General features: G+C 35.9%; 2 protein-coding genes across 5 annotated transcripts in view; one reads left to right on the top strand and one right to left on the bottom strand.

Moving 5' to 3' along the window:
- wdr25 (WD repeat domain 25) overlaps positions 1 to 3,994 on the top strand; it is a 28,395-nt gene extending 24,401 nt beyond the window's left edge. Inside the window, exons 5-7 of the mRNA XM_044143286.1 lie at positions 2,562 to 2,732; positions 2,888 to 3,028; positions 3,755 to 3,994. Coding sequence (XP_043999221.1) covers positions 2,562 to 2,732; positions 2,888 to 3,028; positions 3,755 to 3,976 — 534 coding nt within the window. The 3' untranslated portion in view covers positions 3,977 to 3,994. The remainder of the gene's footprint in view (positions 1 to 2,561; positions 2,733 to 2,887; positions 3,029 to 3,754) is intronic.
- A 3,514-nt stretch (positions 3,995 to 7,508) lies between these two features.
- Positions 7,509 to 24,873, bottom strand: part of LOC122846364 (brain-enriched guanylate kinase-associated protein-like) — a 37,278-nt gene continuing 19,913 nt past the window's right edge. For 3 of the 4 annotated variants that reach the window (XM_044143284.1, XM_044143285.1, XM_044143282.1), the window contains 4 exons: positions 16,136 to 16,243; positions 12,166 to 12,249; positions 7,859 to 9,374; positions 7,509 to 7,599 (listed from right to left, as the gene is read on the bottom strand). In XM_044143284.1, coding sequence (XP_043999219.1) covers positions 7,568 to 7,599; positions 7,859 to 9,374; positions 12,166 to 12,249; positions 16,136 to 16,243 — 1,740 coding nt within the window. In that variant the 3' untranslated portion in view covers positions 7,509 to 7,567. Of the gene's footprint in view, positions 7,600 to 7,841; positions 9,375 to 12,165; positions 12,250 to 16,135; positions 16,244 to 24,873 lie in introns of those variants that run through there. The other variant, XM_044143283.1, reaches the window with a different exon arrangement.

Here is a 24,873-nt window from a genome sequence, read left to right as displayed (position 1 = left end):
ACGCAGCGGAAATGCTGCTGCCAGCGGGCGTCAATATGAGCTGCAAACAGAGCGTAGCACAGTCCTCCCTGAAAACAGGCCGCTAAAGCTGCAGAGCCTTTCAGGCTTCAGCTGCTGTTCTGTGGAGTAAAACTACCCCGACGGATCAAATCCAGTCGGCCCAGAGGCTCAGCCAGTCAACCTTTAGTCTGAAGGCAGATGGACTCCGGAGGCCCTCCTGTGTTACGTCAAGCCTCTCTGACAGGAGCAGAAGAGGAGAGCGGCGCCTCCGACTGAGATAAGACCTGTTAAACCAGAATAATTAAGTATTCTTCCCCAGTAAGAAAAAGCCCCCCCTGCTTTTTGTAACTGTTTCACATAAATGTATATATAGATATGAGTATTATTTAGCTTTTCATTTAACTGATTTGGATCAAATTTGTGGAGCTATTATGCAAAATTCACATTTTGGATGTTCTTGTACTTCCATTTGGGTTTCTGCTGGTTCTTAAAAAAAATCCCAACTCTTTGAAATTATTTCTCAAACACATCTTTTGGCAATAAGTTTATGTTTTTTAAGTGTCTGGAAAATTTGCTGTTTCGAAAATCTCCGGAATGTTAAGTCACTGCGCCGTTACCTAGCAACCCCAGTGGAATTCCGCCCATTACCTAGCAACCCAAGCTGAGTACCAGTACTTTTGCTCGGCTGGTTTTACCGCTGTATTCAAATTCAAATTCAAGAATAGTGTGTTAATTCCAAAGGGAAGTTAAATGTAGCTCATTAATTCAGATTCTTTGAATAGTTATTGAAGATTGTGATGGCTTTTAGCTGGAAAGATTTCTTGTAGCAGTCTATTTTACAGCAAATCTGAAGAAGCCTCTGACTGAAGATACTCTGTTTTCTCAAGACCGTCTCATGAAGAGGATGGTCAATGTACAATGGCTGCTGGAAAAGACAAAAAGTGTTTTGTTGTTAACGTTCCATCCAGAAACCTCTTACGGAATTCTTATTGGTTGTGCGGGAGGCTCCACTTCTGTTTTTCAAAGATGTACGATTGTAGAACCATGCATCTATTTGACACAGACATGTGTAAACTTTCACCCAGAAGAACTGATTTCCCTTTTAAATTAGTTGTAAATATGTGCAGAAAAGTTTAAGTCTCTCCAAAGTGTTTTGTTTGTGATTTTTGTCCCGGTTTCTGTCACGCCTCAGCTGTCAGACAGATGGCCTCAGATTTGACTCCATCTTTGCGCTTGGTGCTCCGACTGAGGAAGTGTGAGGTCAACTCTGGACAACGGTCCAAAGTTGATCCCTGGTTTGTTCAGGGATCAAACTTTGCAAACAAGCCGTACTTGCCTACATTTTCTCACCCTCCTAACTTGATGTTTAATGTTTAACGTGGTGTCTGTCAGAGATCTGCAGAGTGGGAGACAAAGCGTCTCTCTGTCTAGTATTTGAGGAAAAACTCTGAAATATCCATTTCTGCTCTTGGCTTCTTTGGGAAAGTTACACTCAGAGCCGGCCCAATCCTTTTTGAGGCCCTAAGCAGATTTCTATTTGGGGCCCCCTATACCAACATGCTAACATCAAATGCCTTGTAATTCCTAAGCTACTCTATATATCTGCTATCATTAGCATCATTTGTAAAAACTACCAGTGTTATTACAGCTATTGATTTCAACCTTACAGGAGTTACAAACTAAAAAATTATGAACTATGAAGAGATTAGCCATTATTTGTGCAACAACTATAAAAAACATAATGCAGAAATTGTTTTGTCATGTGTAATAGCATTTAGTTTGTACTACTTAATATTATTTTAAGCATGCATAATATTTATTAGCTTAATAAGCTAGCACCCCCTGGTGGTGTGGAGGCCTTAAGGAGCTGCTTAAGTTGACCAATTAAATACAGTTATCACTTTTTAGTTTTAACTTTAAATTCTAATGACCATTTAAAACATTTACCACTGGAACTGAAAGACATTTTAAATAACTAGCTATAGTTTTAATCAAAAAATTCACCATAAACAGACACAGACCTGCAGCTTTTTTTTTTTTAAGTTTTATAAGTTTTTAATGGAAATAAACTGATTTGGAAACATTTTATTGTTATTTTTTGCTACCTGTCTGAATTATTGTCATTTTGGTCCTTAAAATACCAATAGTTCCATTTTTAGTATTTCATCTGATGATGTAATTTTTACATATTAAATGATTGATAATTTGATCAGTACTTTTTGCCTAATGCATTTTTACTCTTGTTGAATAATTTCTTGGACGGCTCTTTTAAACTTTTACTTGAGTAAAAATAAGTTGAAGTAGTGCTACCTTTTCCAATTGAGTAGTTTTTGGGTAGTTTGCCCACCTATGGAAATAAATGAACAAAACAACAAATGAAATTAATGATAAAGTCTCTGTAAAAAGAGAGAAACAATAAATTTATTGGGCTTGTTATTTATTGCCTAAAACAGGAAAGATTTTATTTAAATATAACCTCTATGCATTTATAACTGAAGATATTTTAGTAATACTTTCAGTTACAGTCATGTTTTAATATGTACACGTGTTTTCATCTGAAGGTGGTAAAAACCTACAAAGCGGCCGTCCAGCAGACTTTGGACATCCTGTTTCTTGGCGGTGGGACGGATTTCATAACGAGCTCTGACTGCGTCAGCCGGGACTCCGCCGACCGGACGCTGATCGCCTGGGATTACCGCAGCACAGCCAAGATCTCTAACCAGATCTACCACGTAAGCACAAGTAGAAATACTGTGAAATTTGGCTACGTCTGGCAGATTCAGGCTTAAACTCACTGAATCTGAACAAATTGTTTCGAATTGTAGAGTAAATGTATTTCAGTTGTTTGTGTTGAATTTCTGCTAGAGGAACTCCTTTTTCCCAACAGGAGCGATACACGTGTCCAAGCTTGGCTCTCCACCCGCTGGAGGAGTCGTTTGTGGCCCAAACCAACGGGAACTACGTGGCGCTGTTCTCCTCACAGACGCCCTTCAAAATGAACAAGAGGCGACGATTCGATGGACATAAGGTCAGGAAATTCCTCAGCTTGTATTCAGCAGGACAAATTCCTGCAAACGGTGACAGTTCAGCACAAATAAACATGACTGTGAACAGAAAGGACACAGTCATGGGTATGAGCTTATTCTGAAAAGTGTGGCATGCTTTTATGTCAGTCCTATTTTACTGTGATTTTACTAAATAAAATCCAGGGCCATACTAAAAAAAAAAAATTAATTATGAGAATAAAGTTGCAATATTTCAAGAACAAAGCCATAATACTATGAGAATAAGTAATTTTGTGACTTTATTCTTGAAATATTTTCTTTATTGTAATTTTCTGACTTTTTTCTTATAGTTTCTTTTATTTTTATAATTTTTCCTTAACGTGTAACACTCTCATACTCAGTCCTACCAATCAAAGGCTTGCTAAATATTTCATATTTTTCATTGTTAAAACACAAAAGTTTCAAACAAGCAGTAGAAATATCACAAGTAGATTGGATCTATTTTCCTTTTAAATTGTAAATATTTCCATCTTCTAAAGCTTCAAAAGAAGCTCAGACTTTAAAGCCAATTTAATCAGCTTTATGGTAAAAAAAACAACTGAAATAAAAAACTAATCTAATAATATAATCAAGATAATTCCAATAATTAACTCAAGAAATATAAAAAAATAGACTTTTTTCTAACTTGCTGATTTTAAAAGCAGCTTTGGGTGGAAGTTTGATTCTTTATGACATGAATGTGGTTGCAGGTGGAGGGTTATGCTGTCCGCTGTGGCTTTTCCCTGGATGGAGCCATCTTGGCCTCGGGCAGCTCCACCGGTTCGGCCCACTTCTACGACTATCAAAGCACTCGCGCTTTGCATGCCATCCAGGCGCACAGCCAGCCATGCGTGTGCGTTTCGCCGCATCCTGTGCTTCCTGCCACGGCGGCCACTTGTGACTGGGCAGGTGAAATCAAGATCTGGCACTGAACTGGAAGAAGATGCACAGATTCCCTCTAAATGTGTGCAAAGACAGAAATAGTACGACGGTGTCCTGGGGCTGAAAGGAGGAGGAGTACATTTACATCAAAAAACTCAAATTGTAAGAATAATCTAAGAAATTTTCTGGAAAAAACAAGAACATTTCTGAGCTCCAAAAGTCGAAAATTTGTGAGAAAAAAACAAATTAATATCAGAATTATTTCAGAATCAAACTTGGAAATTTCTTAGTTTGAAAACATAAAAATTTGCTAAAATAACAGAGATATATTAGATTAAGTTTTATATTAATCTAACACATTTTCCAGAAAAAAAACAAGAACATTTCTGAGCTCCAAAGATTTAAAAATAATTTGGCTTTATTTGGATATATTTGACTTTTGAAATTCAAATATGTCCAAGTTTTTCTTGAAACCTTTTGAGAGTCATCTGACATTTTCAGTTTTTGTGGCATAAATTTCCTCCTTTTTCTCTTTTTCTGCCCACGATGTCATGAATGCATCATCGTAGAACCACCTACAGAAAGATTGTTGGAGTATTTGAGTGGATTATTACCTCCTAAAATAATTTGGATGTTATAAAATGGATGCAGATCATTGGTCTAACTTAATCTCATGCCTTTTCTGTAAAATAAAAGATAAAGAGAAATGTTTTACTCATCAAACTAATTATTTTCCTCTCACATTCTGTTTTCACACAGTAAACTAAATGTAATCATTTTTTGGGGGGGTTAACTTTTTCTTGAAATGGAAATGTACATTAAAGGATAAACCATGTGAAATAATGACCTTTTTCCAAACACTCATCTTTATTAAGTAAATAAACATCCAGAAAACATATATAACCATGCATCAGACAAACAGACATGTTGACATTTAGACGACGGGCCTGCAGGTCCCAGAACCGGCCTGCAGGTCGGACAGAACAGAACCGCTTCAGTCTTATCATCATTCAGGGTCAAAATGCTCAATAAATATAACATCAACTAAAACTAGATAAAAATAGTCATATAGGTGTAACAGTTATTATATATATATATGTAATATCTGCTTTTGTACATTGTGTCAACAACAAAAATATCATCCCCTCTGTGCAGTCCTTCGTGTTTCCATCATCTTGCTCTTTATGTTTCTCTCTAGTTTGGAAGGATTTCTGTGTTTCAGACTCGTACAAAATCTTTAAAACATCTCTGATGGTTTGAATCAGTTCTCAGATCTCTGTGAATTAAGGAGGTAGAGGCATCCAAAATAAAATCCGTCCATCACAAATCAAGGGTGAAGCTGAGTGCATGTCAGTAGCAACGTGTCTGTCGGCGTTCCTTACATCAACCTTGTCATTTTACAAACTTTAATATTAAACTGAACAGCAAAAGAATCTGTCTACAGCTCTTCTTTTTAAAGAAACCATATTATATTTAGCTTCTTATTATTTATTTGACCTTTTTTGAACCTACCAACAGGACAACATGCCCATCTGTTTAAGTTTATACTGCATCTGTTTGTTTTTCTCACAGTGTTTAGCCTAACTGGGCATGCTGGTTTAAAGCAACACAGTGACTCTATGGTTGAAGACTCAACCAGTTCTTTTTTCACTTCATCTTTTTACTGGTTTGACAGAAAAAATCTGGACGAGTCTCTCAGTACAGGAATCGACTGAAACGTTAATGTAGCTGCACTTTTACTTTGGCTTACAGTGGGCTACAGCGTTGGATGTTAAACCAGCACAGAAGAAATATTTCAGATAAACTCGTCTTCTGTTTGAAACAGGTTTGATCCTTGAAAAATCTGCATTGTGTTCTTGCAGACAGGAAGAAGAAATGCATGAAAGATGTTGTTTACATCGAGAGGCAGAAGCTCAGTTATACAGTATGTACACAGCATTGTGGAGTCAGTATAGGAAACCATTCTGCTTGTCCAGTGAAAGAGGTTAAGGCAAAGTGTCCTGGTTTAACTACTGTGCCATACAGCCACCAAATTCAACATTTAATTTTGATATAAAAATATGAAAAACTCCAGCTGTATAAAATCAGACTCCTGCAGCTTATATCTATACTCCTACTGTGCTATTATTTGTTTTGTTTGCAGCTAACAGCAAAAATTAATACACACTGCATAACAAAACCATTTTATTCTCACTCTCTGGCTTCAAATCAGACTAAACTTTCCCTGTTTTAGGTCTTAACAAAATATCAAAAATCATTTATTGTTTCCTCAATTCCAGGCTGTTGTACTGCTAATGAAAAAGTTAGATGCGCTAACTCTAAAGCGCTAATTATATATACAAGATCCATGAATGCTAAAGGTATTTTGGAGATGCTAATGGTAAAGTGCTAAACTCAATGCATGTTTTTTTGTTGTAACATGTTACAACAAATTGCCACTTTATAAATTCAATTAAATCCATGTAGGGAAAGCTAAGTGCGCTAAATGTCTTCAGAGTTAGCTGAACAAAAAATGAGCTCTGCTCTTAGCAAATGGACAGAAATGTTCTTTCCACTGTTCTAAGATAAACTGAGTACAAAAAATATATTATTTTAGAAATCACTGGTATTTCTGACACAAAACAGGAATGCTTTAGCCTGACTTAATGTCACATTGTTATTAAACAGATACATTTTTTTCTTCAGTGTACCTACGTTTCTTGTTTCCACTGCATTTTATAGTTATTTCTAATGAATCGATAAATTGTTTCACAAGTGCATTTTTAACTTTATTTTTATCCTATCATCTATTTATTCACATATAACACAATTAATTAATTATCTCAGTATTCAAGTTTTAAATGTAGCTTGAAGAATAAATGGTTTTTTTATGTAGAAAAATTAAATGCCAAATAAAGCACACTTAAAAAAAATACTTATTGTACTTTCTGATAATATTCCTGTGCAAACTAATTCAGCTTTTCTTTTTGTTTAATGAAACATGCATTATTTGTTTATGACAAAATAAAGATTTTTAACAGCTTACAGTCAGCACAGTGTACAACACACCATGGATCTCTTGCTAACATGATTAAATAAGACACTCCCAGACACATGTTGTCCATTATCACCATAAAAGGCATAAAGTATGAAACATAAATAAATCAACGGACTGCTTGTCACCCTTTAAAACAGTCTCCTCTGTTGGAAAACCACCACTGACCAATCAGAATTAATTCATTAATGTTTTATTAAAAAAACATCTGCTGATGTCTGCAGATCACTTTCTTTCTTTTTGTACTTTTCTTCATGTCTGAACCAAATGAAGGAGGGAGGAGAGTGTCTGAAGCTGCTGTTTGGTTGTTTACAAGTATTTTAACTTCCATATGTGCAGTATTATCTTAAAAACTCAAATACCTCAAGTAGCATGACAGAAAGCGTTACTACTGCAGTGTAGGTAACCTCTCCCCAGCAAAATATTAAGTATGTGGAGAAAAGTGAGGCTTGCACAGTTGTAGCATGCAGATCATGCCTCTGCACATCAAGGAAGCAGAAGTTACGGTTCCTCTCTGATTTGTGCCAGTTTTAGTGTTATGAATGAGAGTTTTTGATAATATTCTCGGTGGCATATGCCCTTTAAACAGAAGTTGGTGTTTAGCTCCTCACTGTGCTAGCAGCATACTGGTGGCCTTTCCTGGAAAAGAAATTACGAATAAAACTTTTTACAGCTGGTATATCTGGTTGCTACAGTGTATCAAGATGCACAATAGAAAACATGTTAGAGACTGCATGAAGCGTGTCTTGGCTAAGATACAAAAAGGGACAACAGCTTAACACCTTATCACACAAATGTGTTTGCTTTAGGGGGGACATACGGTGCAATACAGTATGGACTCATCATCATTGGCATGCATAAACTGAAGCTCCCTTCCACACTCAGTTCAAGAGCGTACCGTAGAGCTGCGCCTTGGTCAAGCTGTCCTTCCTTGTCAATCCTGTGCTCCCAAATTTTTGGTACCTTGGAGAAGTCTTCTTTGGGAGTGCGGGGCCTACGCTGAGAGCGGAACTGGAACTCGGGCGAGGACGGATCGTTGGCCTTGGTGCCGGGTAGTGCTGAAGACTCGAGGCTTCCAGTGAGCTGTGGTGTAAGGACTCGGCCGAGCTGTCCACGCTCAGGTTTACGTAGTCCTTCTTTGCACTGTTCGCAGTTGTTGCGGCCCCACTGCTTTCCTTGTCTTTAGAGCTTACTGAGAGGAACAGACTTCCCTCGGAGTCTTGACTGTCATTCTTGGCTCGGTACAGCACAGAGGTTTTCTCTGACTTGCGATGCTCCTTGGGTTTCGGATTGTGGCTGGGTGAAAGGGAGCCAATAGAAAAACACTGGTCAAGCATGTGGCTGTGGAAGACGTCATCTCCTTCTTGGAAGCTGCTGTAGAGAGACTCTTTGAGTTTACTGGAAGGGCCCATTGCAAACTGTCGCTCAGAGAAGCTGTATGGTGAGATCCGCCCTGCAATGTTGCGATAAGACGAGAAAGTGTGGATGTCCTCCACGCTGAGCTGTTTCCAGCGGACACTCAAGTCATCCTCAGGTACGTCATTTCTGCTATCCGAAGCTCCACCTTGAGCCTGGCCCAGTCCGGTTGTAGACCCCATGCTGCGGGACGAGGCGAGGCGAGGGGAACTGGAGTGGTATGGTTCACTGAAGCACGAAGCTGTCCTTGTGTACGACGGTGACGTACCCTTCTGGGGACTCCTAGTAGTCACCATATGCTGAATGCTGTGCGACTTGGAGAACCCGGGAACTTCTTTGTCATACGAAGACAAGCTCTTGCGCTCATAGTCCCCACTGCCACCATCTCGCCAATCTATGTAAAGACCCTGGTGGGACGAGGATAAGGTGCTGCTGGCAGCGCGCCCACAGCCTCCGCTAACTGCTCCCTTCTCATCCGATGCGAGGCTGAAGCTGGAGTATGAACTCGAGGCCGGGAAGCTGCCAGTGCCAAACTCGTCATGCTGGTGGAAAGACGCTGGGGGGTCATGGTGGGAGAAGCTGCCGGACTGGAAAGGATCATCATCTGGGTTACTGTCTAAGGAGGTCTGAGCATGCAGCTGAAGCAGGGCAGTGCCATGGAGGTCAACGCTTTGCCTGCGTTCTGTGTCTTGCCATCGCTCAGGACAATACAGGGCGGTATCGCTGCAGTACAGGTCCGATGTCTTGTACGAAATGCGGCGGTTCAGGTGTTCGTTGCTTCCTGTTCCTATTAGAAAGTCACCATCCAGAATGTGGGAGCTTTCAGGGCATGTTACAGGGGAATCTCTTCCAGGTTCAGGCTTTTCCAGGACCTTGGCAATTACGGCTGTGGGCACTTCTTCAGGGTAGTTAGGGTGACACATTGCTATGGTGGCTCCTCTACCCCGGCTATGTTTCTCCATGTAGGAGCTGATGCGTTCCTGGAAGTCCAGCGGCAGCTAAGGAAGAGAAGACAAAGAAAATTGGGTTTAAAATTTAGATTCAGTGTTTTGATATACGTAGTTGTAACTCCTGAGGTTTGTTGTCTTTTCCACAAACTTGTATCTTCACTTTTTTCTTGTACTTGTTTTATTAGCTGCGTTCCCTTTACAAATATGCCAAAAACTTTGTTGATATTTCACTAATGTCAAAAAACAGTGTTTCCATTAAAGCTGCTGTAAGTTTTATAAAGAATATTTGTTTTTTTACATATTTGTTAAAACTGTCACCATGTCATTTGAGTCAGATAATCTGTGAAAATATCAATCTCCTCCACCGGCTCCATTTGCTATTATTGCCATTAAAAGAAATAGACCATTCCCAACCAAAAATAATCAATCAGAACCAGGAGGAGAGTCTCAGTGTTGTCACTCAATCTCATGTACATGCTGCTAAATGTGCTATGGCGGAGAAAAAACTTACTTTTACAGGAAATCAGTTTATATCCTGTCATTGGTGGCTACGCTAAGTAGCATGAGCATTCACAACAGGCTTTGTTCATGGGGAAAAGTGGGCAGCGCTGTACAAGATTGTGATTGACATCACTAAGAACTGCCTCTGGGCTCTGATTGCTCATTTCTAGTCAGCACTGGGAGTACTGGGTGAAGGTAGAGGAACTTTGTCTCGTACCAAACTGTCACAATATCCTGAGAGTTTCAACAAATATGTAAAAAAATGTAAGGAACACAATCAAAACTAGAACTGCAAGCAGTTATTCGGGTTCCTCGCCCAACCAAGAAGGTCCGTCCCGTTGCCCCGCCCCTCCCTGCACAGTTTGTTCATGCAATAAGATTTTTTTTTTAAATCGTCTTCCTACGACTTCTTGCCGTCTTCCACTTGACTTTCTTTTTTCAAACTTACAGTGTTTTCATTAAGCAAGTTTATTTTTGTAACTCCAATTTGTCCAATTTGTGTTAATGGAAACACATCTAGCAATGTTTCAATTAAAAGGTCGTTCTGCCTAACAGGCCAAGACTTTTCTAATTGTTTCTTTAAACTTTGTGCTTATTAGAAAAAACCTGCTGGTTCTTTGGAGCCGATCAATTGATCAGAAACTTTTGCTGCCACACCAACCTCTTTCTTCTTCCCCTCTTTTTTATCCTTTCGTCTTTTCTCTGTAGCTTCGTTGCCTTCTCAACCGAGACGCCTTCACTGCTCCTCCCTTTGTTTTTTCTCAGTGTCTCTTTCTTCTGTCTACCATCAAAAACCTCAGAAATCGGTTCCTCAGGGACCAAGTCATTTTTAAATTAAACTGTGGTCTAAGTCTCCAGCTGGGTTTTAAAAAAAACTTTCTTGGCTTTGTTAAGAAATAGACGCTTGTGCTTCCATGAAATAAGCTGCATTTTTAAAGTTGGAGCTATTTTTAGCAGCTATTGACTCTCCCACAGGGAGCAGAGATGGAAAGTAGGTGAGGCTTTGAACAAGCAACGTATGAAAATGTGGAGTTTGCTTTGCAAGAGAGCTAACTCAGCATTGTGTCCTATCTAAATCACATCTTAATTAACAATCACAAAGTACTGCATCGTTATTCCAACCAGAATGGAACAGGAAACCATAAACTGATTGATCCATTTTGTTATTTTTAAAGAAAACTGATTAGTCAATAGTTCCACTGAAAATCTGGATCTTCCCACGTCAATAACCAGAGATCGGACACAGAGTGGGTCACTGGATTAAGGACCTGGAAAGTTTTATGCTTACAGATCATTAACATCCAGATTGAGAGTTTTTGTAAAGAAAAGTAAGCAAACGTTTCCATCTGTAGATGAGACGTTTGCAGTTAGAACTGCAGAAAAACATGAAAAAAGGTTTTGATCAGGGAAACACTTTGTCAGATTTGTAGTTTTAAAAACAATGAAAACAGGGTGTAATTCCTCTTATGTACTAATTTATGTTGGTTAAGTCTGTCGCAATAAGCAATAAATCAATAAATGGCACAATAAATTAAAACAAGCTCAATAATTTCCTTTTGGACGATTAGTCGTTTCCTCTCTTTCTACCAAAACCTGGATTATAAAACTCTTCAGTCTGAAGTTTTGGTCCCAACTGGCTCTTTTTGTTTATAGAGACTTCAGAATTTATTTTGTTTGGTGTTTCTGTGGTTTTATTTATTTTGGATGTCTTCCATTGAAAAACCCCTTAAAATACATTTTAAATAAAAAGCTACTCAAGTAATTCAGTAGATGTAACTAACCTACAAGTACATTTTCAACAAGATATACGTTTTGTTGTTTTTGGAAAATAATTCCTTAATATGAACTAAAACAGAATATTTCACTTTTACCATGAAATAAGTGAAATAATCTGGCAATCTTGACTTAAAACCAGCCCCAAATCTTTTCTACTTCTAAATGAGTTTTGTCTCATTTCAACTGTACTAAGATGTTTGCATGAGAAACTAGAAATTGAAAGCCAGACAGTTTCCAACTTTCCTCTTTGCTTCTGTTTTAATGTCCTGGTCATCAGCCGCTGTCTGTAATCAGCCCTTTATTTGCTGATTCATTATGCAGACGCCTCTTCAGACAGCAGACCTCCGTCAGTCTGACTGAAGAGGCCAAGAGCGCCGCTGCTCCGTCTCTTTGTGAAATCCACTCATCAAGGTTTCAATTTGGTGCAGCAGCTCTCTCTTTATCACAGAAACAACTCCAGACTGATTAGAAGCTGCTGATCCACATGGAGAACATTTTGTATGTTTTAGAAGTTTTTCACAGTTAAAGTCCGTCTGCCTTGTTTTGATGCATATTTGCTCACCTCAGATGATTTGTGAGCTCTGTAGTGAGACTTGGAGCACTGCAGCAGCTGGGCGGCCAGGTTGCAGTCTTTCCTGTACAGGTCCTGGAAGAGACAAAAGATCCTTGAAAATCCTGATTCTCATCAAGTTCTTCAACATTTTCTGATGGAAATCTGAATATTAGCTCACATGTTCAAGTTCTGGAAAGCAAATTGGTTTATAGCCATGGTAACAAGCATCGAATAACTAGAAATCTACAAAATAACTTCATCTTCATCAGTGCAAATCAGAAATTTACATACCGCCATCAAATTTTCTTCTGCAAAAAACGTATGAAGATGTTTTGCTCAATAAAAAATAAATATATATCCATATTCTTTTACCCCTCCAGGGGATTTTGTGGTCTCTAGAGTCCCTTAAATGGAAGGAAGCTGACAGGAAAGGGAGGAAGACATGCGGCGAACATCGACAGTCCGGGAATCGAACCCGCAACAAGGACTCAAGGTCTCCAAACGTGGGCCGCTCTGTCCCCTACGCCACCGCGGCACGACCCGTGTTGCCATGTTTTAGTCTGATTTCTATAGGAAAGGGATCCGTCAACAATTGCAAGTTAAATCAGTCTTGCAGAGTTCTGACTTTAATCTTTAGAAGAAAAAGTCAGAAATTTGAGACTAAAGTCAGAATTCAGTTTTTTTTCCGTTGTCTCCAATCTTCAAAAGCAGAATATGTTATTTTTTCTAAATCTGCTTTTCTTACTAGTATTTTCAGCAACAAAACCATAAATAAATACCATAAAATAATACAAACTAAATGTTATTAAACATGGAGAACCAGAGGAAATGTTTCTTATACTTGTGATTCTTCTCTTTCTGTTGCTGCCTCAGTTGGGGAAATAAAAATTATCCAACTTGTTTACTGCTCTTGTTTCTCAGCTGCTCTCATTTTCAAACTGTTCAAATAAAATGGCATTTTAATGCTACTCTGCATTTCAAAATACAAATAATTATTTTTAGTTTGTTGCTCCTTCAAAACCAACAGCCATAATAACGTACAAAGTACACTGCAAAAATACCACATATTTTATTACACTTGAAATAAGACAAATTAACTTAAAAGTAATTTTAAGTTAATTTTTAAGACATTCTTAAAATGTCTTATTTTAAGAAAATAATCTGCTGATGTTCATGTAAATCAAGATCCTGTATCTTGGTGAAAAGTTAGTTTTGTTTTATTTGAAGTGGAATAAAATATTTGCATTAGAAACTAGACCAAAAGTAATTGGCAGGATTTAGTGTTTCTGCAATGCGGTGGTGACAGCATCATGCTGAGGGATCATTTCAGGGAGCTGAAAAGTGACTCCAACACATTTAACCTGGTTTGGTAATGGATGAAACAGACCAGCATTGAATCACCCAGACTTTAAAACATTTAAATATTTATTATGTGCGTAAAAGCCAACACTAAACTTGTTCCTTCATTTCTGAAAAATCAAATCAAATCCAGCTGAAAATAGTGGATTTATTGTTATGCTGTCATATTTTTTAGCTCGTCTGACATTAGCGGTTTGCAGGCTGTTAAAACCATCTCCAGTTTTTAATATGAACGTCTCCTATCTATGCAGAGCAGACTCTGCTAATCTTGTTAAAGCATTTAAAGCAGCACTTTCACTTATCTGCGCCCTCCAGAACAGACAGCAAGAGAAAACCATCCCTCCTTCTGCGCGCCGTCTCATGAAATCTTGATGTTTGGGGGGTTTTAATTAATATTTCCCAAACGATAATGAAGGTTTCTGTGGTTTCCTCTGCCTTTGCTCATGCGTGTGATTTTTCACAGCTTTGTTTCTGTGCTGGTGGGTCTGTTCGCTTTAAAAAGGTCAGTTCTTGTAACTCTGCAGCCTCCCGAGGGCTTCAGTTTCAGACCAGCTCTGACCATATTTACTATTCAAAAGCAAACTTTACATTTTTAAACAAACATTTGCAGGAATCAACTGTTACATTTTACATTGTTTAATTAGGATTTTTTTCTTCACAATCCTTACACAGTTCAATCTTACGTGTTGATTCTTTCTATAAATAGATAAATTACCTGGAATTATAACGGTTTTAATCCAGTAATCTGTGTCATTTGTTGGATTATCAGCATTAAAATTATTTAAAGTCAATTATAGTTGGAATAATAGTTTAAATTTACTGATTCACCAACTCAACATTTACACTCATCCAAACAGATGCACAATTTTACACCCATATGTCTTTGAAAAGCAGAAGTGAAGCCTCCTGCACAACCAACAAGAATGTAGCAAGTGGCTTGTGGATGGCGAGTCAATAGCAAAAAACGCTTGTCTTTTCCAGCAGCCATTGTACAGCCGTAAAGCCAGCTGACCAAATGTGCTGGAGATCTGCTTGGGTTGTTAGGTAACAGTTTGGGCTTAGCTGGGGTTGCTAGGTAACGGGGATCTCCTGCTGATTTGTGACATTCCATTCCGGAGGTTTTTTGACAGCTCATTTTCCAGACACCAAAAAAACATCTGGTTGTTTTTTCAAGCACTTGGGTTGCTTTTAGAAGCAGCAGAGACCCAATGGATGTAAAAAAATTAATAAAAAAAAAGAAAAAATTTTAAAATGTGAATTTTGAAATTAGGTCCCTTTTAAAGGAGCATTTGTTTCCATTTGAGGATATAAAAATCCAGGAACTATTCCTGTCTTTTTTTGTGCTGCTTTCCTGCTGCTAGTAGAGAAGAAAACAACCACAGCAACAATATTAACCAATATTACACTGCAAAAACAAAGTAATTTTGGTATAATTTCTAGTGTAAATATTTGAAATAAGACAAAACTAACTCACAAGTAACTTTTCAACAAGATATAGGAGCTTGATAAAGCTCCTAAATTTTATTCTTCCACTAGGATACAGAGGTTTAAAAACTGTCTTGTTCTTCCATTGGCCGATTATTTCACTTATAGCAAAACAATTTCCCTTGTAAGTGAAATCATCTGCCAGTGAAACTACAACTTTTTCACCAATATTAAGGAAATATTTACTCAAAACAAGCTCCTATAAATTGTTAAAAATCCACTTATAAGTTAGTTGTCTTATTTCAAATATTTGCACTAAAAACTAGACCAAAAATGCTTTGTGAGATTTTGTGTTTTTGAAGTGTAGAGCGTTAAAACCAGCTGACCAATCGTGCTGAAGCTCCAGTTTGGTTGCTAGGTAACGGCAAAGCGTGACCTACCAATCAGGAGGTTTGTGAAACGGCTCGTTTTCCAGACACCAAAAAGCCATTAGCTAATCGGATGATTTTATTTTTAGACGCAGTTAAGACCCAAATGGAAGAATAAAAACAGGCAAAATGTGAATTTTACATAAAAGGTCCCATTTAAAGCATCAAGTTTGACAAAACATAAACCAGAAGCAATCTAGGAGTCAAAGTTTTGCACGTCTCACTCTCTCTGGAGGAAATGTCTGCCTAACTGCTGGCTCAGACGGATCGAGGGGAACTGGCAAAGTGCTATGGACCTCAGAAGTGCTAATAAGGCCGTAGAGGAGGAAGAGGAAGGAAAAAAGACCCAACCAAACTTAGAGCCAGTAAAATCACTTCAAAGAAGCTAGGCACTAGATTGCCATGTGCCCTTGAGCTGAGCATCAGACTCTGACTTTTCCCCACCGCGAGGAAGCTCATTGATTTCTGTATAATCACTATAAAACACCCAGTGGCTCAGAGGTAATTCCTCTATCTGCTGTGGCACCTGGAAGCACAAATATCCAGGATGCTGCAGAAATACAGTGGCGACGACTTGAAGCATCAATAGTTAGACGGAGGAAGCAGATTTTTGAAGAGTTGTCATTTCTGCTTCCAAAAAAATCACTGACCAAGCAAAGAAAACGCAGATCTGTCCCCTCCTAAAAAACGCTTTGGGTGGGTTTTTAATTTGTGGAAAATGTTTCATTCAGAAAACTCAAATCAGTTCCTGGGAGGCACGAACTCACATTGTCCTCTCTGAGTTTATTGATGGTGATCTTTGCCTCCATCAGGTGATTGTTGAGAACAATGATTTCCCGGCTGAGCGCTCGCTTTTCCTCCTCATGGTGCTGAGACTGCAGACGGACGAAGCACAGCAGAGGAGAAGTTGGAGACAAAAGCAGAAAAAAAACAGGAATGAGTCAGTAGATAGTAGAAGAACGTTGGGAAGATGTAAAGCAAAGAGTTGAGATAATAAAACAAGTCATGTTAAAACGATAAGAGGGCAAGAAAAGCAAAAGTGTGACGTCAATCTGAAAACGACGTTTTCAGCACGACTTAATTAAAAGAAGATTAAACTGAGCACAGGCCAACTTATGTCATGCAAAAGAGAAAAAATGAAATAAAAAACTTATTGCAGGTCGAAAACAAATATATTTATAAGGATACAAAACTTGAAAGCAATTTTTACGGCTCTGTTTTAGAGGAAATGTTGACAAAAAAAAGAAGTAAATATCAAAAAGTCTGAAATTTTCTTGAAAATTTTCTTTTAAAAAATTTTAATTTAAAATTCAGAAGTTTTTATGCCTTTTTGTAGAAAATTTCTTATATCTAGAACTTGGATTTTTTGTCTGTCAAATTTCCTTTTTTTAAAGAAAATGTCTGACATTACAATTTCATAAAATTTCTGAAATTTGCTGATTTTACTAAAAATCAAAGTTGATTTTTCAGTGAAAGTCTCTTGGTTCGAAAAACACAAATAGTTTTTGTTGTACTTTACATTTTTCTTTGTAAAAAAATTATGCTGGTAATAATTTTTATCCTGATTACAAATTAAAAGTCTCCATCTGCATATTTTTGAATTGCAGTTGGCGGCCGCAAAAAACAGTCAAAGGGCCACAAAAGGCCCTCAGACCGCACTTTGGACAACTCTATAGGTGAAAAGAGTTGAGATAATGAGAACAATGACGCCAAAGTCACGTTAAAAACCATAAGAAGCAAAAGAAAAACGAGAAGATGAAAGTGTCTGGAAGTGACGTTTCCAACACGACTTCATGAAGAAAAGATCACATTTGGCAGCGCTGATATCGGATCAGTCAGAACCAGAACCAGGCGCAGCGGGAGTAGGAGAAAATAACAGCACAAATGAAACTCTTACTGGGTTTTCAGCCATTACTGTTGGACAGCATTTGAGTAACAGCAGAGATTAACAGCAGAGATCTCCAAAAACGGATCGGCGCAATTATTGGCTCTTTATTTTGCACCTGAAAATCATTGAAACACTGAAATAAAGCGTTTTTCCTTTCTAAAGTTTTAACGTTTTGGTACATTTTATTATAAAAATCATTATTTCCATATTACCAGTTTGATTCCCAGATAAGATTTCAGTTTGGTTTGATTAAGTGTTTAATAATTTGCTATAAATCAACTATAAGACAAACCTTTTAGTAAGTTTGTTTCAAGTAAAACAAAAAATGTAAAACATGTAATTAAAACTGAGGAAAAAGTTCTAGTTATAAGTGAAATAATCTGCCAGATTTTTCTCATAAATTAAAATGTCTTGCAGATTATTTCACTCATAACTAGAACTTTTTAATCGATTTTAAGGTTTTATTTACTTCCATCAAGCTCCTATTTCTTGCTGAAAAGCTGCTTGTAAATCAGTTTTGTACTTCTTACTTTTACTTGAGTAATTATAAAGTATTTCTACTCTCACTTGAGTAAAACTTGAGTTTCTACCCACTGAATGAAAAACAATCATGTTTTAACCAAAAATCCACCAGACTCACCTGCAGTTTCTGTTAAAACTTGCATAAGTTTTTTTTATTGATTTAGAAACATATTTTTTGTTACTTTTTTTACCTATTGCCATTTTGGTCCTTAAAATACCAAACTTTCCACTTCAATTTATATTTTGGTCCATCTGATTATGCAGTTTTTACATCATTATCCTGCAAAAACCCTAAACGATAACTAATTTTTAGTTTTCTGGTAGAGTTCACTGATTTTTGTTTTTAAATGTTTGGAAAATAAATCAGAACCACAGTTAATAGAGGGTCAATAGAGGCGCCGTGTTGTGACGACTTCCTGAAGGCGGAGTTTCAGAAAGAGCAGAAAGACAGAGGCGCAATTACAAAATCATATTTGAAGGTAATATAATTACTTAAATGTGCTACAAAATTGAATTATGTGCCTGAAAAATACATGCCACTGCACATTTAAGTAAACATTTGAATATATTTTGCTGAAAATGTGACAATCCTACTGTGTATAATCCCAGAGAAACAGCATGCTGACTTCAGGTAGGAACAAAGGACAGTCTGAGCAGGCTTCAAATTCTTAATATTATCTAGTAATATTATCTAGTGATATTATCCAGTGATATTATCTAGTAATATTATCTAGTGATATTATCCAGCGATATTATCTAGTAATATTATCTAGTAATATTATCTAGCGATATTATCTAGTAATATTATCTAGTAATATTATCTAGTAATATTATCCAGCGATATTATCTAGTAATATTATCTAGTAATATTATCTAGTGATATTATCTAGTAATATTATCCAGCGATATTATCTAGTAATATTATCTAGTGATATTATCCAGTGATATTATCTAGTAATATTATCTAGTGATATTATCCAGCGATATTATCTAGTGATATTATCTAGTAATATTATCCAGCGATATTATCTAGTAATATTATCTAGTAATATTATCTAGCGATATTATCTAGTAATATTATCTAGTAATATTATCCAGCGATATTATCTAGTAATATTATCCAGCGATATTATCCAGTAATATTATCTATTAATATTATCTAGTAATATTATCTAGCGATATTATCTAGTAATATTATCTAGTAATATTATCTAGCGATATTATCTAGTAATATTATCTAGTAATATTATCTAGTAATATTATCCAGCGATATTATCTAGTAATATTATCTAGTAATATTATCTAGCGATATTATCTAGTAATATTATCTAGTAATATTATCCAGCGATATTATCCAGTAATATTATCCAGCGATATTATCCAGTAATATTATCTATTAATATTATCTAGTAATATTATCTAGCGATATTATCTAGTAATATTATCTAGTAATATTATCTAGCGATATTATCTAGTAATATTATCTAGTAATATTATCTAGTAATATTATCCAGCGATATTATCTAGTAATATTATCTAGTAATATTATCTAGCGATATTATCTAGTAATATTATCTAGTAATATTATCCAGCGATATTATCCAGTAATATTATCTAGTAATATTATCTAGTGATATTATCCAGCGATATTATCTAGTGATATTATCTAGTAATATTATCCAGCGATATTATCTAGTAATATTATCTAGTAATATTATCTAGCGATATTATCTAGTAATATTATCTAGTAATATTATCCAGCGATATTATCTAGTAATATTATCCAGCGATATTATCCAGTAATATTATCTATTAATATTACCTAGTAATATTATCTAGCGATATTATCTAGTAATATTATCTAGTAATATTATCTAGCGATATTATCTATTAATATTATCTAGTGATATTATCCAGCGATATTATCTAGTAATATTATCCAGCGATATTATCCAGTGATATTATCTAGCGATATTATCTAGCGATATTATCTAGTAATATTATCTAGTGATATTATCTAGTAATATTATCAGGAAGAGATATTTATTAAAATATTTCTGTGTCGTCTCTCATGGCTTCAAACATGAAAGACGACACAATCTAGGAAAACAAATATGCAAATCTGGACAAGCAATTGACCCAGTGGGTGAAAAGGGATTTGTTTAGTCACCACATGGCGCTTTAACGAACCAAAGCCTTGCTTCATTCTTTTGATTGTAACTTCTACTTTGAAACTGAGTGGATTAAAACCTCTATAAAACCAACTTGAAGAACTTTGACTGGACAGATTTGTGGACGTAACAGGACGAAAAACAAAAGAAGAAGTTTGTTTTCTAAGATTCCTTCAATTGTTTCACTTATTCTGCGGCTGATTCTGCCTCCTCACTGGGCAATAAATGAAGCCCGAGTCCCAAGAGGGGCAATTACAGAACAAGCTGGTTCACAGAGGAGAGCAGAACTCACTACTCCATTTTAAACATGCTTTTATTTCAGAGGAAAAAGGAACAAAGCAGATTTCTGACCTTGTTAAAGAGGATTTTCAAATCAAAACACCAACAATACCCTGGAGTGGCCTGGAGAAACCAGATCTGCAAACAGCAGCGAGGAGAACAAAAGGGAGGAGGAGGGAGAAAAACCTGCAATATCACATTTATGTAGCATCGAATTTTACTGGAAAAACTTTGGATTGAACTCAGCTTCCAAAAATGCACTGCAAAACAGGAAATCGTAGTAATTCTTAGTCTGGTTTCTAGTGCAACTATTTTATTACACTTTAATTTACAATATAGGAAAAATGTCTTGTTATAAGTGAAATAATCTGCCAGTGGAGCAAGTACTTTTTCAGCAATTTTAAGGAATCATTTACTTAAAACAAGCTGAAAAGTTATTTGTAGGTTGTTGGACGCTACACCTCAAATGTGCTAAAATATTTGCAATAGACCAAAATTACTTTTTTGGTGGTGGCTTTCGAATAGTAAGTCAACAACAAAGCAAAAAGTGAAAAATAGAAGCCGACCAAATGTGCTGGAGCACCGCTTGGGTTGCTAGGTAACATTCCAGGCTCAGCTGGGGTTGCTAGGAAACGGCACAGCGCCCTTGGGATATGACTCAACATGTTAATTCAAATTCATTGGTCAGATTTTCTGTTTCTTTTTGTTCAATCTGTTTAGGTATTTGGACCGATGTTCTGATAGCTACAGCTATCTGATAAAAAAATGGTTAGGGTATACTCAGCTATACTCAACAAAAAACTAAAAAGTTCTTTCACATTTTCTTTTCTTGTGAATGGACAAGTTAGTAGATGTGTTTTCATTTTCTGTTACTATTTATGTTGCTTTGACTTTGTTTTTCTTTATCTGAATGGTTGTAACAATCAATCAATCAATCAATCAATCAATCAATCAATCAAATTTTATTAGTATAGCACATTTCAGCATCAAGGCATTTCAAAGAGCTTTACATCAAATCAAACACAGAAACACAATGAAACATAGAATCAATAATCAAAACACAACATTAATTCAGGTTCCATCAATAAATTTATAATTGATTACATTTCTAATAAAATCCTAATCAGGTTGGTTTTTAGTTGAGATTTAAAGGAAGTCAGTGTTTCAGCTGTTTTACAGTTTTCTGGAAGTAACACTTCCTTTAGCAAATATTAAAGCTTTTACCGTTTTTCCAACATATTTTGTATCTTTAGCTTCCCATTTATGCCCTTAAATTTAATTCGGCTCATCCCAAACACTTCCAGACGTTCCCAGTGGGAGCGTTCGACTCCCTGCGCTGTTCTGTACAGTAAGTTTACTGACGCTGGGAGGATCGCTCCCTTTTGATCCTCATCAGCCAAACGTTTGCTGAAAAACCTGCCAAGCATTTAAGGCAGAAAGAAGAAAAACGTCTCCGGCTGGCAGCATAAAAATCTGCCATGTTTAGCAGGAAATCAGACTGATGATCTTTATTCTGACATTTCTCCAAACTCTGCACAGAGGTGTAATTTTAATCTTTATGAATGCAGATGTTTATGAACTGAAGCTCTGATTGTGATTACAACCTGCAGAGGCTTCGATTTCCTCCAGACTCACAAGAAAAGTGTCATTTTAACTGAATGAAGTTGGTTTTAAAGAAAATTGCAAACATGTATTCAGCAGCAGGAGAACACATATTGTTACTTACAAACTTTAAATCTGTTTTCAGTGCAATTAAAAAACAAATAATAAAAATAAAATATAGATCATTTTGGGTCAAATAATTTGTTTTTCCTTCTATAAACTAGTAATCTAAAAAAATTGTTCAAGTAAGAGTAGATTTGGTAAAAGGCTTTTTGAGAACGGACTAATCTGATTTAACTTGTAAAAATATAATCAGACAGACAACATATAAAAATGATCATTTAGATAAAGTATTAAGGGCAAGTTTTGCCTTAAAAACATAAAAAGAACAAAGATCTGACATCAAACAATTAAACTGTATGTAATTATACTCTAGAAATATTTCACAATAAATTCATCATTCAAATAAACCTTTTTACAAAATGCGTCAGACTTTTTTCAAACATAATTTAGTATTTTAAATGTAGAATAAAAATGAAGTATCTGATTTTTTGTTGTCTTAAAAGAGTTTAGGTAATGTTTAAAAAGTGTTTATAAGTTCTGCATTTTCGTAACGTTTTAAGCATTATTCTGTCACCAACTTATGGCTTTCATAATGTTAGTTTTTGAATATATTTTGTAAAAACACATTTTGACCAACACTGCGACAGATTGCCATGTGTAATGAATAGTGAACCATTTAAAATAAATTGTCTAAATAATTTATATTTGTAAACTATTTATTGTAAATTATTTGAAGTGAATTTTCTAAATTAAGAATGTTGCAGATTGTTTATGGATGCTTGTCTGTTTTGATTGGCGTTGTTGTTGGTTTATATTTTGTTTGTTTAATGGTATTTACACTGTAATGTTTTTTTTTGTATGTACCTTACGGGCTGCCGTAGTTAATGAGGGCGGGCCTTATAAAGCTGGTTCAATTATTGTGTTAATGAAGGACTTGAACTGTCAAAATGTTTGGCATGAAGGAATCAACACTTGGTGTTCTCCAGTGAAAGCAGCGAGGTACGTTTTGTTTTGTTGTTTGTATTGTAAGTTTATGTTTGTATTCTAATATTTGTATATGTTTAATTTCCACGGTGACCGATGTGATCATAGTGGATCTGAATCACCCATAGAAGAAAAATAAAATGCCAAATTCACCCGTCGAGACTGGCTGATTGATTCAAGTGCTGGGGAGCTGCTACACCATGAATAGGAGAAAAAAAAAAGCTCCAACATGGTATTAATTATAAATTGTTTGTGTAAAATTAAACATTAAAGCCTTCACTTTTCATATTTTCTTGTTTATACAGTCTGTGTTCTGTTTATTTTTACATTTTCTTAAGTGGAAGCTGAATATATTTTGGACACAGCAGATCATAACGCAACAGGAATGTAAATTTATTCATGCATAAACAGTGTCTGAAAAGAGAGGCTCCAAATTTCTAGATGTTACAACAAGAAATCACTAAAACTAGATTTTTTAAAGCTTGGTGATTCTATGAAGAAATAATAATTTATGCATTTTACTCTCATTCCAATCAAAGCTGGGATGATTTTCTCAGTCATTGCTGCAGACATTTTGTCACTTCTTCTCATTTCTCACTTTGCTCTTTATGAATAAAATTTATTTGTTGCTTTTACTTTCAATTGACCTCTGCACTTCTGACCCATCAGATCTTTTGACAAAATGTCGGATTTTATTTGGCTTCTGGGGCTCTTTTCTAAAAACGGCGAATGTTCCTAACCTTAAAATGTCACTGCATGATATGACATCAAAAGATATGACAAACCCTGTAAAAAATAGAAATAAATCTCACAGGCCACTGTCTCCTGGTATGAATGACTTCAGCTCAGCACATAATCTGTTTGAAAAGTCAAAATCATCTTCACATCACCAGAACACAGTGATCCATGAGGAGTGTTGTGATAAAAAATGAAAAGAAAATTATGTAAGCTTTCAGTCTATTCATATTAAACAAAGCAATAAATATTACACAGCTGCACTTTGAGACATAGATAATTAGAAATGGCAGATTTTCTACTGAAAAAAATGTAAGAAAAGCAACAAAATCCATAAAAAAGCTTTTCAACTTTTATGTGAAAATATATTTTTTACAAAACCAAATATTTTGTATAATGCACACTAAATATATCTAGCCATTTATTTGGTTCCACAAATTATTTATTTTTATTTAAATAGTACCAAAAGCCTTTCAATGTTAAAGTGAAAACTGATTTATCTAAAAAAAAATATATATATATTGACGAATAAATAACATCAAATAAGTGAAGGTAAAATGAATGCAGTAAATCTGACAGGATATTTCGTTTCCAGTGTCCAGTTGGAATGAAATGGCTTGAAAACAACAACGTGAAGGTTCTGGAGTGGCCTAGTTAAAGCCCAGACCTCAATCTGGTAGGTTGATTGCATAAATTTGGACCTAAATGTAATTATTTTTGTGGAAATCAGTTTTCACTTTCTCATTAAAGTTTTGTTTTTCTCACAAATTAAATTTTCAAAAAAGTTATGACTACTTGCTGACAATGACTACCATTGTCTATTTTCTATTGTCAATATTACACGCTAAATCTTAAATGTATGCCTGATATATGAAAGGAAAAGGGACGTGGTGCTTTGCTACTCTATCAATCAATCAATCAATCTTTATTCCAGACACAAAAGAGGTCCATAGTAAACACAAATGATAAAGAAAAAGAAAAACAGACAGAGAATAATATGACAGTCACTGAGCCACAAATAAATGATGACGCCAATGTTTCCACAATCTTGAGAAAAATCTCACTGTACTAAAAACAGGGTTCACTAAAATTACTATTATATTATTGTATGACACAGATAATCTACACATACATTTATACATGAGATTCCTGAGTGCAGCTGCACATGTGGGAACCGCGGTATGTACAAACCTGTGGCTAGCACTGCTCCATCTATGAGAACTAGATGGCAATATCAGGAAAAACATTTAACTAAGAAAAA

Source organism: Gambusia affinis, linkage group LG16 (assembly GCF_019740435.1).
Source record: "Gambusia affinis linkage group LG16, SWU_Gaff_1.0, whole genome shotgun sequence".
Lineage (NCBI taxonomy): Eukaryota > Metazoa > Chordata > Actinopteri > Cyprinodontiformes > Poeciliidae > Gambusia > Gambusia affinis.
This window is presented reverse-complemented; position numbering and strand designations above follow the sequence as displayed.